General features: G+C 40.4%; 1 protein-coding gene across 1 annotated transcript in view; it reads left to right on the top strand.

Moving 5' to 3' along the window:
- The window catches only part of mtmr8 (myotubularin related protein 8), a 61,105-nt gene that overhangs the window by 19,354 nt on the left and 24,307 nt on the right, over window positions 1-17,444 (top strand). The window contains exons 7-9 of the mRNA XM_060832126.1: window positions 8,195-8,329; window positions 12,784-12,916; window positions 14,797-14,906. Of these exons, the coding sequence (XP_060688109.1) occupies window positions 8,195-8,329; window positions 12,784-12,916; window positions 14,797-14,906 (378 nt within the window). The remainder of the gene's footprint in view (window positions 1-8,194; window positions 8,330-12,783; window positions 12,917-14,796; window positions 14,907-17,444) is intronic.

Genomic DNA, 17,444 nt, shown 5'->3' with positions numbered 1-17,444 from the left:
ATCTTTCCATTGACCCAGTACTCTGCCTTCCTGTTACTCTTCCCAAAGTGCATCACCTCGCATTTAGCTGCATTGAACTCCATTTGGCACCTCTCAGCCCAATTCTGCAGTTTATCTAAGTCCCCCTACAATCTGTAACATTTTTCTAAATTGTTCACTACTCCACCGACTCTAGTGTCATCTGCAAATTTACTAATCCATCCACCTATGCCTGCATCTAAGTCATTTATAAACATGACAAACAGTAATGGTCCCAAAACAGATCCTTGTGCCACACCACTAGTTACCAGATTCTAGGCTGAATATTTTCCATCAACTACCATTCGCTGCTTTCTTTCAGAAAGCCAGTTTCTAATCCAAACTACTAAGTTACCCTCAATCCTATGCCTCTGTGTTTTCTCCAACAGCCTACTATGTGGAACCTTATCAAAGGCTTTACTGAAGTCCATGTATATCATGTCAACTGCTGTACCCTCATTTACATACTTAGTCACCTTCTCAAAAAACTCGAGGTTTGTGAGACACAACCTGCCCTTGACGAAACCATGTTAACTATCTGAAATCAAATTGCTGCTTGCTAGATGATTATAAATCTCATCTCTTATAATCCTTTCCAAAACTTTTCCTACAACAGAAGTAAGGCTCACTGGTCTAAAATTACTTGGGTCATCTCTACTGCCCTTCTTGAACAAGGGCACAGCATTTGCAATCTTCCAATCCTGTGGTACTAGACCTGTAGACAATGATGACTTAAATATCAAATCCAAAGGTTCTGCTATCTGTTTCCTAGCTTCCCAGGGAATCATCGGATAGATCCCATCTGGCCCAGAGGACTTGTCTTCTTTCACTCCTTCTAGAATTGATAACACCTGTTCATAACTAACCTCGATCCTTTCTAGTCTAATATCTCGTACCTCATTCCTCTCCTCTACAATGTTCTCCTTTTCCTGAGTGAAAACCGATGAGAAATGTTCGTTTAGCACCTCTCCAACCTCCACAGGGTCCATCTTCAATTTCCCACTTCTGTCTATGACTGGCCCTATTCCTACCCTAGTCACTCTCTTATTCCTCACAAATGTATAGAAAGCTTTAGGGTTCTCCTTTATTCTATTTGCTAAAGACTGCTCGTGTCCTCTCTTTGCTCTTCTTAACTCTCTCTTTAAATCTTTCCTGGCTGATCTATAACTCTCCATCGCCTCATCTGAATCATCTTGCCTCATCAACACATGAGCCTCCTTCTGCTGAACAAGAGATGCAATTTGTGTAGTAAACCACTGTTCCCTTACTTTATCACTTCCTGCCTGCCTGACAAGGACATACCTATCAAGGACACGCAATATCTGTTCCTTAATCCAGCTCCACATTTCCATTGTTTGCATCCCCCCGTATTTTGCAACCCCATTCTATGCATCCTAATTCTTGCCTAAACAATTGCATCTTTCCTAGTGGTGCATTGCAGAATTTACCCACTCATTGCATACCTCTTACGATTGTAAACTCTTCAATCATAGCTTTTTGTATTTAAGGAAAACAGCTCCAGCTGCTCCAATCTTTACGTAAAGTCACTCATTCCCAGAACCATTCTTATACCTGTTAAAAAAATATCCTCTAAAACCTTCAAATTGTTCCTAAAGTACCCAGTACTGGCTACCCACTGTGTCCACTTCAGCATAGAACTCCTTAGTTTATTTGTCTCTCCTTGTTCATCTACCACTTTGCATTTTTGAGTGAAATTGCACCTAGAACATAGAAAAATACAGTGCAGTACAGGCCCTTCAGCCCTCGATGTTGTGCTGATCCAAGCCCACCTAACCTACACTAGCCCACTTTCCTCCATATGCCTATCCAATGCCTGTTTAAATGCCCATAAAGAGGGAGAGTCCACCACCGTTACTGGCAGGGCATTCCATGAACTCACGACTAGAGTAAAGAATCTACCCCTAACATCAGTCCTATACCTACGATCCCTTAATTTAAAGCTATGCCCCCTCGTAATATCTGACTCCATACGTGGAAAAAGGTTCTCATGGTCAACCCTATCTAAACCCCTAATCATCTTGTACACCTCTATCAAATCACCCCCAAACCTTCTTTTCTCCAATGAAAACAGCCCCAAGTGCCTCAGCCTTTCCTCATACGATCTTCCTACCATACCAGGCAACTTCCTGGTAAACCTTCTTTGCACCCGTTTCAGTGCCTCCACATCCTTCCTATAGTATGGCGACCAAAACTGCGCACAATACACCAGATGCGGCCGCACCAGAGTCTTATACAACTGCAACATGACCTCAGGATTCCGGAACTCAATTCCTCTACCAATAAAAGCCAGTACGCCATATGCCTTCTTCACAACACTATTTACCTGGGTGGCAACTTTCAGAGATCTGTGTACATGGACACCAAGATCCCTCTGCTCATCCACACTACCAAATATCCAACCATTAGCCCAGTACTCCATCTTCTTGTTACTCTTACCAAAGTGAATCACTTCACACTTACCTACATTGAACTCCATTTGCCACCTTTCTGCCCAGCTCTGCAGCTTATCTATGTCCCGTTGTAACCTGCCACATCCTTCCTCACTGTCAACAACTCCATCAACTTTCGTATCATCCGCAAACTTGCTCACCCAACCTTCTAGCCCCTCATCAAGGTCATTTATAAAAATGACAAACAGCAATAGTCCCAAAACAGATCCTTGCGGAACACCGCTGGTAACTGCACTCCAAGATGAACCTTTACCATCAACTACTACCCTCTGTCTTCTTCCAGCCAGCCAATTCCTAATCCAAACCTCCAACTCACCCTCAATGCCATACCTCCGTATTTTTTGCAGTAGCCTACCATGGGGAACCTTATCAAATGCCTTACTAAAATCCATGTACACCACATCTACTGCTTTACCCTCGTCCATCTCCTTAGTCACCTTCTCAAAGAATTCAATAAGGTTTGTGAGGCATGACCTGCCCTTGTCAAAACCATGCTGACTATCCTTGATCACATTATTCCTATCCAGATATTCATAAATCCTATCCCTTACAATTCTCTCTAAGTCTTTGCCCACAACAGAGGTAAGACTCACCGGCCTATAGTTACTAGGGTTATCCCTACTCCCCTTCTTGAACAAGGGAACCACATTTGCTATCCTCCAGTCTTCTGGCACTATTCCTGTAGACAACGAAGACATAAAAATCAAGGCCAATGGCTCTGCAATCTCCTCCATTGCTTCCCAGAGAATCCTAAAATAAATGCCATCAGGCCCAGGGGACTTATCTATATTCACCCTTTCCTGAATTTCCAACACCTCTTCCCTACATATCTCAAAACCATCCATTCCAGTTAATTGTGACTCAATATTCACATCGGCAACAATGTCCTGTTCCTGAGTGAATACTGACAAAAAGTATTCATTGTGTCTCCCCAATTTCTTCAGCCTCCACACGCAACTTCCCACTACTATCCTTGACTGGACCTATTCCTACCCTAGTCATCCTTTTATTCCTGACATACCTATAGAAAGCCTTTGGATTTTCCTAATCCTACCAACCAAGGACTTTTCATGTCCCCTCCTTGCTGCTCTTAGCTCTCTCTTTAGATCCTTCCTGGCTACCTTATAACTCTCAATCACCACAATTGAACCTTCATGCCTCATCTTTACATAGGCCACCCTCTTCCCTTTAACAAGGGATTCCAATTCCTTATTAAACCACGGCTCCCTCACACAACCCTTTCCTCCCTGCTTGACAGGTACATACTTATCAAGGACACTCGATAGTTGCTCCTTGAACAAGCTCCACATATAGATTGCACCCTTCCCTTGAAGCCTACTTTTCCAAGCCACGCATCCTAAGTCATGCCTCACCGCATCATAATTTCCCTACCCCCAGCTATAACTCTTGCCCTGTAGTGCACACTTATCCCCCTCCATCACTAGAGTAAAAGTCACCGAATTGTGGTCACTGTCCCCAAAGTGCTCACCTACCTCCAATTCTCACTCCTGGCCTGGTTCGTTACCCAGAACCAAATCCAGTATGGCCTCACCTCTTGTTGGCCTGCCTACATTATTGTGTCAGGAAACCCTCCTGCACACATTGGACAAACACCTACCCATCTAACATACTCGAGCTATAGCTTTCCCAGTTAATATCTGGAAAGTTAAAGTCCCCCATAACAACCACCCTATTACTTTCACTCTTCTCCTGAATCATCCTCGCAATCCATTCTTCTACGTCTATAGGACTATTAGGAGGCTTGTAGAAAATTCCTAACAGGGTGATCTCACCTTTCCTATTTCTAAGCTCAGCCCAAACTACCTCAGATGGCGAGTCTTCATCCATCGTCCTTTCCACTGCTGTAATACTATCTGTCAAGTCTTTGCTTATTTTACTAGCCTCTGCCCTCTACAAGTTTATCAGTCTCGTCTATACAGTTTATTATACTTCCAAGTTTTGTGTTGTGCAAATTTTTGAAATTGTACATCAATATTTAAATCATAAATTAAGAGAAGCTGTACTCCAGCACTGATGTTTTGGGAGCACCACTCAAGGGGAGAGACCGTAATGGATGTCATTTGATGAGTGATCCAGAGATAAAGGCTAATGCTCTAGGAACACCACTAGTCAGTGGAATTTGAATTAAATTAGTAATCCTGGAATTGAAAACCAGTCTCAATCAAGATGATCGTGAGACATCATGAAAATCTCCAGTTGATCCCCTAACATTCTTTAGAGAAGGAAAATTTTCATCCTTACCTGATCTAGTCCATACGAGTCCAACAATGTTGTTGGCTTTTAACGGTCCCCTGCAGTGCCTTAGCAAGGCATTCAATTCAGGGGAATTAGAGAGGGACATCAAACACTGATATTGCCGTTGACGCCCAAATTGTTGATACATACTCTGACTCAGTCCGAAAAACAGCCATTCATTGCACCACGGTTTCCTGTCTTCCATCGTCTTATCCATGCTACGACTTCCTCTTTCATTTATGACACTTTATCAAACAAGTTTCGTTGGGCTGAAATTGAATTACTCAACAAAGTTTCCTGAATAAACTTCAGAAATCCTTCTCCTTCTCTTCCATTTACATTATTATGTGTCAAATCGTCTTAAACTCTTGATAACAGCACTGGCAAACTGCTCAGTGATGACATTTGGTCCTGGCTCTGTTTAGGTGGTACCTTACCTAGAATTGGTCTCAATGTTTTAGGAATTGACAACTCTCCCTCCTTCATTGTCCATCCTGCTTTGGATGCATCCTCCAAGTTCTGTTCACACTTGTGTGTGACATTGAGAGTAGTCCAGATATTATTGCATTTTTGAGGTCCTGTTTCTTATTTTCCTTTCTAGGTCCCTTAAACTTGTTTATACAATTTATCTCTTCCTCCTCTTTTATACCAATATGGATTATACTGCTGGTTCTACGCCCTTTTGACCCCTTAATGTTTTTAGGCTGCTCAGTAAAATCTTGCACATAGGCATCACAGAAATATCTAGGGATCATGTATGTGGACACCCTGTAGTTACAGGATCCCCTCTCACTGTCACTCACCCATCGTGCTGTGGGCTTGTTTCTTGACTGTAAACACAGCTGAATACTAATTAGAGAGTGAGATACATTTTGAGTCCTGTATCAAGTGTCTGGTCCTCCTTGACTGGTGATCAGACGTTCCCCTCTTTGTCTGCTCACTTTTATGTTGTGGGGTGACCACCTCGAGAAACTTGCAGTCTATGTAGTTTTTGTCTCATGGATGCATTGCAGTGACAGTACTTGGTGCAGAAGCTCTGAAACCTAGAGCTTGGACTTGAAGCTTTTCAGCTATTGACATAGGATCTGTATTCTGTGAGACTGATGTGTCCTGCACTTATTAGATTATGAAATAAATTAGGAGATAGAAACAGGTTTAAATAAACACCAAATACTCATCAATTCCATTCCTTCTGCTGACATCACTTTGCCCATGGGCCCCAGTTATACTTGTTCTATTGTGAGGGTTCGTGGAACATTCCTTGTTTCAGACCTAGTTGGGTGCCCCCTCCACAAATCCTTAATTCATTACATCATCAGAGCTGCTTCCCCCCTCATCAGGAAAAATGTAGCAATTTCACTTTCCACCCTACTCTCACTTTCACCTACTCCATTTTTGACTCCTCCCATTCCTACCTCGATATCTGTTTCCATTTTTGGGGATAGTGTAGCCTTGACATCCACTCCAAACCACCAACTTCCACAGTTATCTAGGAAATGCATTTGACACCCTTGCTTCCTGTAAAGACTCTATTTCATTCATCCAGTTTCCCTGCCGCATCTGTTCTGTTGATAACATCTTCTGCAGGGAGCCTCTGAAATTTCCACCACCTCAACCAAAGATTTCCCACCACCGTGGTTGATAGGGCCCTCACCTGTATCCAACCCATTTCCTGAACTTAGGCCTCACCTCTTCTCTTCCATCGCACAATTTTCATAATATCCCCTGGGTCCTCACTTTTCACTTCAGCAGCATTCACATCCAAATGATCAAAAGCTACCATTTCCAGCATCTCGAGCAGGATGCCACAATGAGACATAAATTCCCTTCCATTCCTTATCAGCCTTCCGCAAGGACCATTTCCTCCAGGATACCCTGGCCCACTCTTCCTCCACACCAGCATGTTCCTACACCCCACAATATCTTCCCATGCATTCACAGAAGGTTTTTAGATTAGATTAGATTAGATTACTTACAGTGTGGAAACAGGCCCTTCGGCCCAACAAGTCCACACCGACCCGCCGAAGCGCAACCCACCCATACCCCTACATATACCCCTTACCTAACACTAGCGGCAATTTAGCATGGCCAATTCACCTGACCCGCACATCTTTGGACTGTGGGAGGAAACCGGAGCACCCGGAGGAAACCCACGCAGACACGGGGAGAACGTGCAAACTCCACACAGTCAGTCGCCTGAGGCGGGAATTGAACCCAGGTCCCTGGCGCTGTGAGGCAGCAGTGCTAACCACTGTGCCACCGTGCCGCCCCGTGTAACACCTCTCCATTTATTTCCTCCCTCCTTAATATCCAAGGGCCCAGACACACCTTCAAGTTAAAGCAACTTCACCTGATCTAGTCTACTGAATGCACTGCTCACAATGTGGTTTCTTCTACACTGGAGAGTTGAAATGCAGAGTGGGCGTCCACTTTGTGGAACTCCAATGTTCTCTCTGCAACAGTGATGTCGAGCTTCTAGTTGCCTGCGTCCCCATGCTAACACTACTGTTTTGGGGCTGCTGCAGTACTCCAAGGAGGCTCAGTGCAAACTGAAGGAACAACATCTCATTTTCTGCTTAGGAAGCTTGTAGCCTTCTGTGTGCGCGCACGCGCGCACACAGACACACCCCCTTTCTAATGAAAGATGGCTGGTCCTGGAACATTGACTCTGCTTTCTCCTAATAGCTGCTGCCAGATCTGCTGAGTTTCTCCAGCAATTTCTGTTATTGTTTCAGATTTTTATCATTCACAGTTCATTTTTTGAGCACTCTTATAGTTTGGTTAACACAAATGTTTCCTTAGAATCTGAGATCTATAGATAATGAGTCAGTATTGTGTCGTGGGGAACATTATTTGCTGTGGCGGGGTAAATTTCAAACATGAGAGAATAATTTTAAATTTGAGCTAGATTGCATAAGGTTGAGGTCACGAAGCATGTTTTAAAACAAAGAATAGTGAAAAGTCTGCAATTCTTATCCTCAAAATGCATGTTGAAACTGGACCAGTTGACAAACTGAATGTTAACTTCTGTCAATTTTTATTGGGGGATATGTGTTAAATGTTTCTGCTATGTCTTTAAAACTTCTCAAATATTTCCACCCATATATCTTCCTCGGATAGTGCATTCCTCATTCAAATAAGCCTTTATTTGAAAAAGAATACTTTTGATCATTGTATTACTGTGGTTAATACTTAATTACTTAAAGTTTTACATGATTTATCACTATGCCTTACACATTGGTTGTTATTAAAATATGAAACTGGACTCTCTATCGCTTGTGACATGAAACATTCACAAGCTATCCAGCAAGAAATTATATTTCATTCAGTGACTGGACATGATGGATGTGTCCAAATGGATTGTTAAATCATTACTTATCAATTAATTTGCTCTTTGTTTCTCTACTCTCAGCTCTACCTCTAATGGAATCCAATGCTTGTTTCACCAGGCTGCTATTTGTCGGTGCAGTCAACCACTTTCAGGGTTTAGTGCCAGGTGTATGGAGGATGAACAAATGCTACAAGCTATCAGCAAGGCCAATCCAGGAAGTCCATTCATGTATGTGGTAGACACGAGACCAAAGGTATTTTTGTTCACCAAATCATGCTATGGACATGACTTCAAAAGTTACTAAACTGAATGCTATTAAAATGTGCTGTTGTGTTTCTGTTTGGGAGGAAGGAAATTGGCTCTGGTGCCCAACTAATCCCATCTGGGATTCATATTGAAGGATGCATGCACATGATCATTAGCAGCACTGGAAGCTAGATGTCCACTGAGAGGGGTGGTGGAGTCCAGCCACTTCTGGTGCAGCGGCTCTTGATGGAAAGTGCAGTAATGTGGAGATTCCTGGATTTCTTCCATGTGCTGACACACCTATATTTGTGCTGTCATGACGTCAAATAGCCTTCTCGGCTGACTTGAAGTTCTGTTTATGAACTAGAACTACACAACTCCATTTAATATATTTGCTTTTGTCTGCATTCATCAGAACATTCCATAACATAATTTCAAGTTGTAAACAGCATTTATACTGCATGAGCGGAGATTGCTGATTTGGCAAGTGGAGTCTAATTTGTAGAGGCTTTGGCATGTAGAATGTAAATATTGCTGATTAACAGTTATCAGCTAAGCTTTGATTAGACTTTAAATCAGGCAGGCTAACTCTGATTCTTCAGGACATTGCCCTGAGAAATGAACTGGTGAATGTTGTTACCTGTTTTGTTGAGTTATAGAGTCATACTGCACGGAAACAGACTCTTCTGCCCAACCAGTTTATGCTGGCCATAATCCCAAACTAAATTAGTCCCACATGCCCACGCTTGACCCATATCACTCCTTGCATTTCTTACTCATGTACTTATTGAAATATATTTTAAACATTGTAACTGTACCTGCAATCACCACTATCTTTGGAAGTTCATTCCACACAAGATCCACTCTCTGTATAAAAAATTACCTCTCATATCTTTTTAAAATCTTTTTCCTCTCTCCTTAAAAATATGTCCTCTAGTCTTGAAACCTCCTACTCTAGGGAAGGAAAGTTGAAAGAATGTTGAAATGGACACTGTCTGTATACATGTTTTTATGTCTGCAAAGAACCAGGTCTTGTGTATTAGTACTTAATGCTTCCAGAACACTTTGTCACTTTGATAGTCAGACTGACAGTCCTAAGTTGTTTGTCAGATAATCCTTTGCACATTCAGATTATCTAACAAATGTTGTCCAATTACAGAATCAGACAGAATGTTAGGCACTGAGCAAGATTGCAAGAGCAGGAGAGTTGTGTCCTGTCAGTACCTTGCTTGTTGAAAACAGCTGAAAAGGCATGCTTTTTGATACTATTCCTAGTCTTTGTAACATATGGCCAACATACCTAACATTACACTGGCACTAAAATACAGATACAGCATTACTTGTTTGTGGGATGGGCAGAATATCATTTTGACTGAATGACAGTATTTCGTTAGTGGCAAACCCCACTACTGCATTACAGCAACGTGAAGCAGCTAGTTTCGCCTATTGCTCAAACTCTTGAGATATGTTATTCTTCCACAGTAATTGGATATAGAGTGGGCATTTTTCAAAACCAAAGTAACAGCTTGGTGCTTTTTTCAGTTTGTCCAATGAACAATTATGATGAACAATTGGCTACTTATTTGGTAATAATTGACCCAACTTGCCAAGTTACCACTAATGCCAATCTTATAGTGCATGAAACTGTAGGAGTCTCAATATGTCTGTTGAATAATGGGGGTAGGTTTATGATTTTTCAAGGCATTTCATTTGACTGTTCCATTTCAGATATGATTTTTAGTGCAGGATGGAGCTCATGAGGACATGTCAGGATATTATTTCATGTAGTTGCAGATACAAATGTGGCATATATGTCAACTACAGATTGAAAATTTGCAAAGGGTGTGAGGTTAGTTGTCATTTCTTTTAAAGATATGTTTCTCATAGTATCCAACAAAGGTATTTGCAAGCATTAGGGCGAGTGGGGATCCCATGGTAACACCATCTATTTGGGCAATCATGTGATTGAAATTGAACTCAATTGCACAAATTGCTGAATTCATAAGTTGAACATGTAATGATGGCCAGTCTAGCGCTGCAGCAGAGATGTCACTCTGATTCTTTGGTGAATGTTCATGAACACATGGATGATGTATCACCATGGATCTGCATGTCCTAAAGTCCTCCAACATGTAAGTGGAAGACTTGGTCAAAATGTGTTGTAGCAATTCACCAAATCATTTGGCAGTTCATGGTGTGTAGAGGTGCTTATAAGTAAGATAGGGCCTAAAGGAATATCATTGTTGTGTCTTGGACTTCCTGCACATAAGCATGGTGAGATGTGAGGAGGAACACTATTTAATCTGTCACCTGGCAACATACATTGCTTTTGTACACATACAGTCTCAGGATATAGGGATATCTATTTAAGACTGAGATGAAGAAACATTTCTTCACTCACAGGATGGTGAACTTGTGGAATTCTCGACCATAGAAGGCTGTGGAGGCCAAGTGATGAATATATTTCAAGAAGGAGACACGTTTTCAGATTTAAAAGGCATCGAGGGCTATAAGGAGAAAGTGAGAAAATGGAACAAAGCCTGATTGTTCACTGTTAATCAGCATTAATGGGTGTATTCTCCATGGCAATATCTCTAACAATCAGAATTCACTTGCCAACTAATCAGCACTGTCCCCTCATGCAGTGGAAATATCAGCTTTCCCCTTGAATTGGTATTCTTGCAAAATGTCATGATAGGTGCATGGTGAGAACCTTCAATGAAATGTACTTTTTCAGTAATATGCAAGTTCTGTGTTACCAAACAACTATATGTGTTTTCCACTCACCACAGGATGTGTGGTTGAGTGCAGGAGAGGACCACGTCGAGTGTTGTTTAAAGAGCAAAAGCACACAACTTTCAAGTAAGATACTTTTGCAGAACATGGTAGTAGGAACAACCTTTGAGGTGTTTTGGTGAGTTCCTGGATTGGGTCTGAAGTGTTCTGCAGGGAGGAGGGCAAAGGATTTGATGACTGGCCACAAAGACTGCAACAGGTAAGGGAGTTGCATTTGCACTTCCCCTTGGTCTGCAATGTTATAGGAGGTGTGATGAGGCAAAGCTCTGTGCAGTGCCTTTTGCCAAGTTTAGGTAGGTTGCCTCCATGTTCCTTGACTTTGACAGAATAGCCAGTGCACTCACCATCTTTGTTTGTTTTCTCCTTAATGTTTTCCATGTCCACTCTTGTAAGATTTTCATCTGACTTCCCTGTAGCTGTATTATCCTTGATCTCTCTGTAAAATAAGCTGATATTATTCTTTCCTCCAGTCGTGGCTGCAACCTCCTTATGCTAGTGACTCACCATAAGCCCAGCTCTCAAATCTACACTCTCCAGTGAGGTGTAGTGCCAGTATCTGAGCTGTTGTCTGGGTCAGGTCAAATGATTTGCATCTTAGTCAGATCAATACGATTGTGTGCTCTCCCTCTTCCTCCTGGGTGTGCTTTTGTAGTACAAGCAGAAGTTGCTATGAGAAGGGGAAATCAGAAAAGGTATATTGAAGTGAGGGGAAGCACGAGGTCTGTAGCCTCATCGCAACATCACCATGATGGCAGATAGCAGGATATTGATGGAACAGTGAGTAGGAGCAGTTATTTGAAGGTGCATTTCTTGACGTTGACCAACCATGTGAAGTCATTGTGCTAGTGGCACTGCTGTCTGATCTCTGTGGTCAGGATCTGGGATTGAATTTCCCAAACCTCCAGGTGTTTTTTGATAGGTTGGTATTCCCTCTGTTATGTCCTTTACCATCACTAAGCTGTTCACTCAAATGCCATCTATTTTCCTTGTTTAGAATTGTAGCTGTTGTATTCTGCAGCAGGCTCCTATGATTCAAAGCAACTTCACTTTAAAACGAGCACACTGTTTGCCTATCTGCTGTTTGTGATCACTGTAGTCACCTACTGAGCGCTCAGGCAGCCAACAGCATAGGTCTCATTCAGAACAATGTAAAAATCAGAGAAATGAGGAGGCATTCCCAGGATTGAATGTTGAAGGTCACAAGTCATGACTCTTGCATCCAAAAACAACCGCAGACAGGTACTTTGTCTTTTATGTACAGATGATGAGTGAGAATAGCTTGAGAATCAGCCATGATACCTTCCAACTAAGGATCATAACACATTTATTCTTCTGGGTGCTCAAATCTTTGGCCCCAGTGCATGTTGTTTGCTGTTACTGCTTCTGTGGGGCTAAAAGAATCCAAAAGAAGTCATCTTTCAATTATGATTGAAAATGCTGTTTAATTATATAACTTGAGAAGAGGGAAGAAAATTCAGAATCGTTTCCTAAATTTGCATTCAGTTTTTAAAATTATTTTAATCTCAGGAGTAAGACAAATTGAATACTGCAGAAATATAATTATTGAATATATGTTTGTGGAGGTGAGAATAAAAATCCATATCAGAAAACAAATGAATCAAAATTGCAGGGATAATGTTCAACAGTACTGATTTCTTTTTACAGTTAAATGCCATGGCAAACAGAGCTGCTGGAAAGGGATATGAAAATGAAGATAATTATTCCAACATTAGGTTCCAATTTATTGGTATTGAAAACATACATGTGATGAGAAACAGTTTACAAAAACTTTTAGAAGGTAATGCTTATTTTCTGTTCCAGCTATCTGTGAATAAGCAGAATAGTAATTGAAGTTTTAATGCTTGATATCGCTTTGGTACTTATAACTGCTGAAGAATCCTTAATTGAATTTATGTGCACTTCTGATGTAACAAATATCAATAAAATCAACACTTGAGATTTTTGATCTGCATAAACAGAGCCACAAAAGCAAAGGATGGAAATCAGAAATAAAATTAGAAGGTGATAAAAACTCAGCAAAACAAATACCATCTGTGGAAAGAAAATAGAATTAAGGTTTCAAGTCAATTATTTTACATCAGGCTTTGTAGTACACCAGGAGAAAGTGAGAACTGCAGAGTTGAAGAGTGTGATGCTGGAAAAGCACAGCTGGTCAGGCAGCATCTGAGAACCAGGAGAGTTTTGAGCATAAGCTCTACATCAGAAACTGAATGCATTGTTGATTGTTCTACAGCATCAAAAAATATTGCTCATGTTTGGTCAACCTTCCAAAACAAAGCTGGATCTTTTCAGTAATGACATCAATGAACACTAAGTACCAGCCAGAATGAACACTGACTGTGACATGAAAAATGTGTTTTTAGAAGTTGCCTCCTTTCATGACAGAACTGTTGCTGGTGCTGTGTGATAAATTTTGCATTAAACAAAACAACAACAAAAATGTATGTGTACTTGTAAAATAATATATAGGTCACCGCTTGTGCTGCAGGTTTCCATGTGAGGGGCCTCAGAAGCAAAAAGGTTGAGAAAAACTGTTAAGAACCATCAAAGCAATTTATTGGGCTAAGCATTAAATGTTGCATACATAATTAATTTAACAATTTTGTTCTATCAGGCTACATAATAAATGACTGATTAATGGAGAGCAAACATGAAGATGTTATTTGAACTTCCAAACCTTTCTTGCTCTTTCGTCTTTAATCCTATAACCGCAAGGATAAGATTTTACTTTTTAATAACATCACAATTTATGTATTTGCTATGTATGCTTGAGGGGAGCCAATTAAAACTCACATTAATATTAAGCATTAATTATTTTAGAAAATAGTTGAAATTGTACAGAAATATTTGACCATTATTGGACCATTACTCTTCTTCAGTGGAAGCAAGTCATCCTCAGCCCTGAGGAGCTGCAGAAGAAGGTGGTAAACTACATGCAATTGGATCTCTGATATCAAAGTACTTGTCCTTGGCTCAAACATTTTTTGTTTCATCCTGGCTTTACCCCTTTAATTCTCTCCTTAACTGAAAGCACTGTATTGTGCTTAAATGCTACCACATGGGTATACCTTGGCAAAAGTCAAAACTGAGTCACACACTGTAAATGTCATTTGAGACTGCTCAATAGTCATCAGAAGTGAAACTCAGATTTTCTTTAACATAAAATAGCAAAAACATTGGAAACAATAAATCTGACAGCTCATATTTTCTCTCCGGTCTACTATTTTTGTTCAGTTATTTCCATAAAATTTATTGATAAAGTTAATTATTCATTTATAGTTAGTAATGTTAGTTAAACATTTTTTTTTTGAAGATTACACTTTGGAAGATGTCCAAAATGTGTATGGAATAGCTCATTATTACATAACCTTTGTCATTGCATTGATAAGTACTTTTGCATGTTTTATGTATGAGGGACCTTCAGGTATTGACATGTTTTCTAATTCTCTTCTAATGTTGCGTTAGTGAGTTGTAAGAGCAACAGTGATATGATTCCATAAGGTATTATAGTGGGATGCTCCTACTTCAGTAAATATGTAAAGTACCTTCAAATTGGGAATCTCAAACCCTTTGTCCGTTGTTTTTGACCTTCATTTGTTTAATGGGTAATGGGAAAGAAAATGTTACAAAATAAAGTTTAACAATTTTTTTCTTTAGTGTGTGAACTGAAGGCCCCATCAATGAGTGAGTTTCTCACTGGCTTGGAAAATTCTGGGTGGCTTCGTCACATTAAAGCAGTTATGGATGCTGGTGTCTTTCTAGCAAAGGTAACAGCTTGAGCTTTTTTTTTCTTGGCTTTCGTGCCCTTTCTAGCCTGTGTTGAATTCTGATTGTAGTTTGCATCTGTGGCAGAATGTACAATTGACATGATTCTGAGCTCTATAATCACACTGCCTTGTTTGCTACCATCTTTAAAGCTGCCTTATGTTGTACTTCTTTAGCCAGACTTTCCTAATCCCTTCTTCAAATTAGAATTAAGTGTCTGCTTCTCTCTTAGTTTTTGGTTCATTTTATTCCTGCACTGTGCTGCTTTCCATAAATGTTTCCACAACTTGTTGTATTTACTTATTGTAAAAGATTAATTTGATTGTGGACTGAAATGGGGAAGGACCATTTAATAATTAATAACTGTGGAAGGAATTTTGAAAGTTTTTACAGGAACTCGTCGTGAGTTGTGTTTATGCTGTTGCATTGCGAGCAGCACAGAAGGAGAAATGAGGTGGCATGGTACTGGTACTGGTGGGGGTGAGGGGAGCTGTGTGTGTAAGTGAGATTTGTCTGGCAACAGATTGACTGTTTTATGCATTTGTAATCAGTTGTAAATGCCAGAGATGATCAGCCTGACTACAGGTAATGGAGTTAAGTACTTTGCAGCCAATATCATATAAAAATAAGTTTATTTATAGTGTTACAACCGACTTGGCAAAGTAAGCGGATTTTCACGCCTCACTTTTCCTGAGGTTGCCACAAAAGTTAGTGATTTGGTCAAAAAATGCAATGTTCCCAATTTACCTTTCTAATGGAATCAGATTAAATGGCCAGGTTTCAGTTTTTAACGAGGACTCGTGTTTATTATAAGTAATTTCTGGCCACAGGTAAACAAAACTATGAAGCCTCAACATTTAACTCTACTCTTTTAAACTCTGATCCCCTTTTAAAACCTGGGTTGGTTTCTGGGTCAGTTGAGCAGCTGGTGTGTGGCAATACAGACACAGATGGTCTCTAGACTGGAAGAAGCAGGGCCTGTGTCTCTGTTTCTCTGCAGTAAAAGTATCCAAAGCCTGAAGAAAACTAGTTATTTTCTCCCATCAGTTGCTATAATCTAATGTCTTTAACCAGTAACTAAGATACTTTACAATTAATGTACCAATCACCCTGTGACTGCTGTAAAGAAATGAAAGAATTCAGAAAAGGGATTAGAGAATAGAAGATCTTGGGAAGTGAAAGGGCTACCTTGTCAAATATTGTGGACTGGTGTCATTGAACTATGCTTCCCTAGTGTTTTTCCTCCACCATAATGCCAACGTTTTTGTTTTTTCTCTCTCTCTGTAGGAGTTTTTAAAGGGTCTGTAAGTTAGCTTGCTGAGCTTGAAGGTATGTTTCAGATGTTTTGTCACCACACTAGGTAACATCATCAATGAGAGTCTTTGGTGAAGAACTGGTGGTATGTCTTACCTCCCTATTTATAGAAGGTGAGTGATGTCATATCTGGTTCTTTTTTTTCAAAGGAAGGTAGATAGGGTCTAAATCTGTGTTTATTGATCGAGTTCTGGTTAGAATGCCATGCCTCTGCGAATTCTTGTGTGTCTTTGTTTCGCCTGTCCTAGGGTGTGTGTGTTGTCCCAGTCAAAGTGGTGTCCTTCTTTGTCTGTATGTATGGAAACTAGTGAGAGTGGGTTATGTCTTTTGGTGGCCAGTTGGTGTTCATGTATTCTGGGGGAAAGTTTCCTGCAAGTTTGTCCGATGTAGTGTTTTTTTTTACAGTTCTTGCATGGTATCTTGTAAATAACATTAGTTTTGCTGGTGGTATCTAATGGAGCCTTTAGGCCATTAGTCACTGTTGAAGTGTGTTTGTGGGTTTGTGGTCTACCATGATGCCAGTGGTCTGAGTAGTCTGGAAGTGATGTTTGATATGTCTTTGATGTAAGGTAATGTGGCTATATTCTAGGACAGGTGAAACAAAGACACACACGAGAATTCTTAAGCGGCATGATATTCTAACCAGAACTCCATCAATAAACACGTCGACTTAGATCCTTTCTACCTCCCCTTGAGGAAAAGAACTGGAAATGACATCACCTACCTTTTGAGACCAAGACCTATAACTAGAGAGGCAGGACATACCACCAGCGCTTCAACAGACTCTCTCACTGATGATGTTACCTAATATAGTGACAAAACATCAGAAAATAAACCTTCAAGCTCAGCAAGCTAACTTATAGACTTATCATCAACCTGAGCTACAAATCTTCCCAAAAATCGCAAAGTTTTAAAAGGGGTTAGAGTTTCAAATAATAGAATTTAATGTAAACAGTTCATAGTTTTGTTTACCTATGGCTGGAGGTTATTTAGTTGTAATAGACTGTAGTTCATGTTTAGTGAAAGAATCTGGTCAAAAGTAAACTTTGCTTACTTTGATTAAAGCACTAATTTTTGTGGTGACTTCAGGAGTAGTGGGGCACAAGAATCAATGCACATTCCAAAATTTTGTTTAATTCAGTCATAGAATGTGGGCATCACTGGCTAGGTGAGCATTTACTGCCCATCCCTAATTATCCTAACAGTCAACAACATTGCTGTGGATC

The sequence above is a fragment of the Hemiscyllium ocellatum genome, chromosome 11 (assembly GCF_020745735.1).
Source record: "Hemiscyllium ocellatum isolate sHemOce1 chromosome 11, sHemOce1.pat.X.cur, whole genome shotgun sequence".
In the NCBI taxonomy this organism is placed as follows: Eukaryota; Metazoa; Chordata; class Chondrichthyes; order Orectolobiformes; family Hemiscylliidae; genus Hemiscyllium; species Hemiscyllium ocellatum.
The sequence above is the reverse complement of the archived record's forward strand: the minus strand, read 5'-3'. Positions and strand labels throughout refer to the sequence as shown.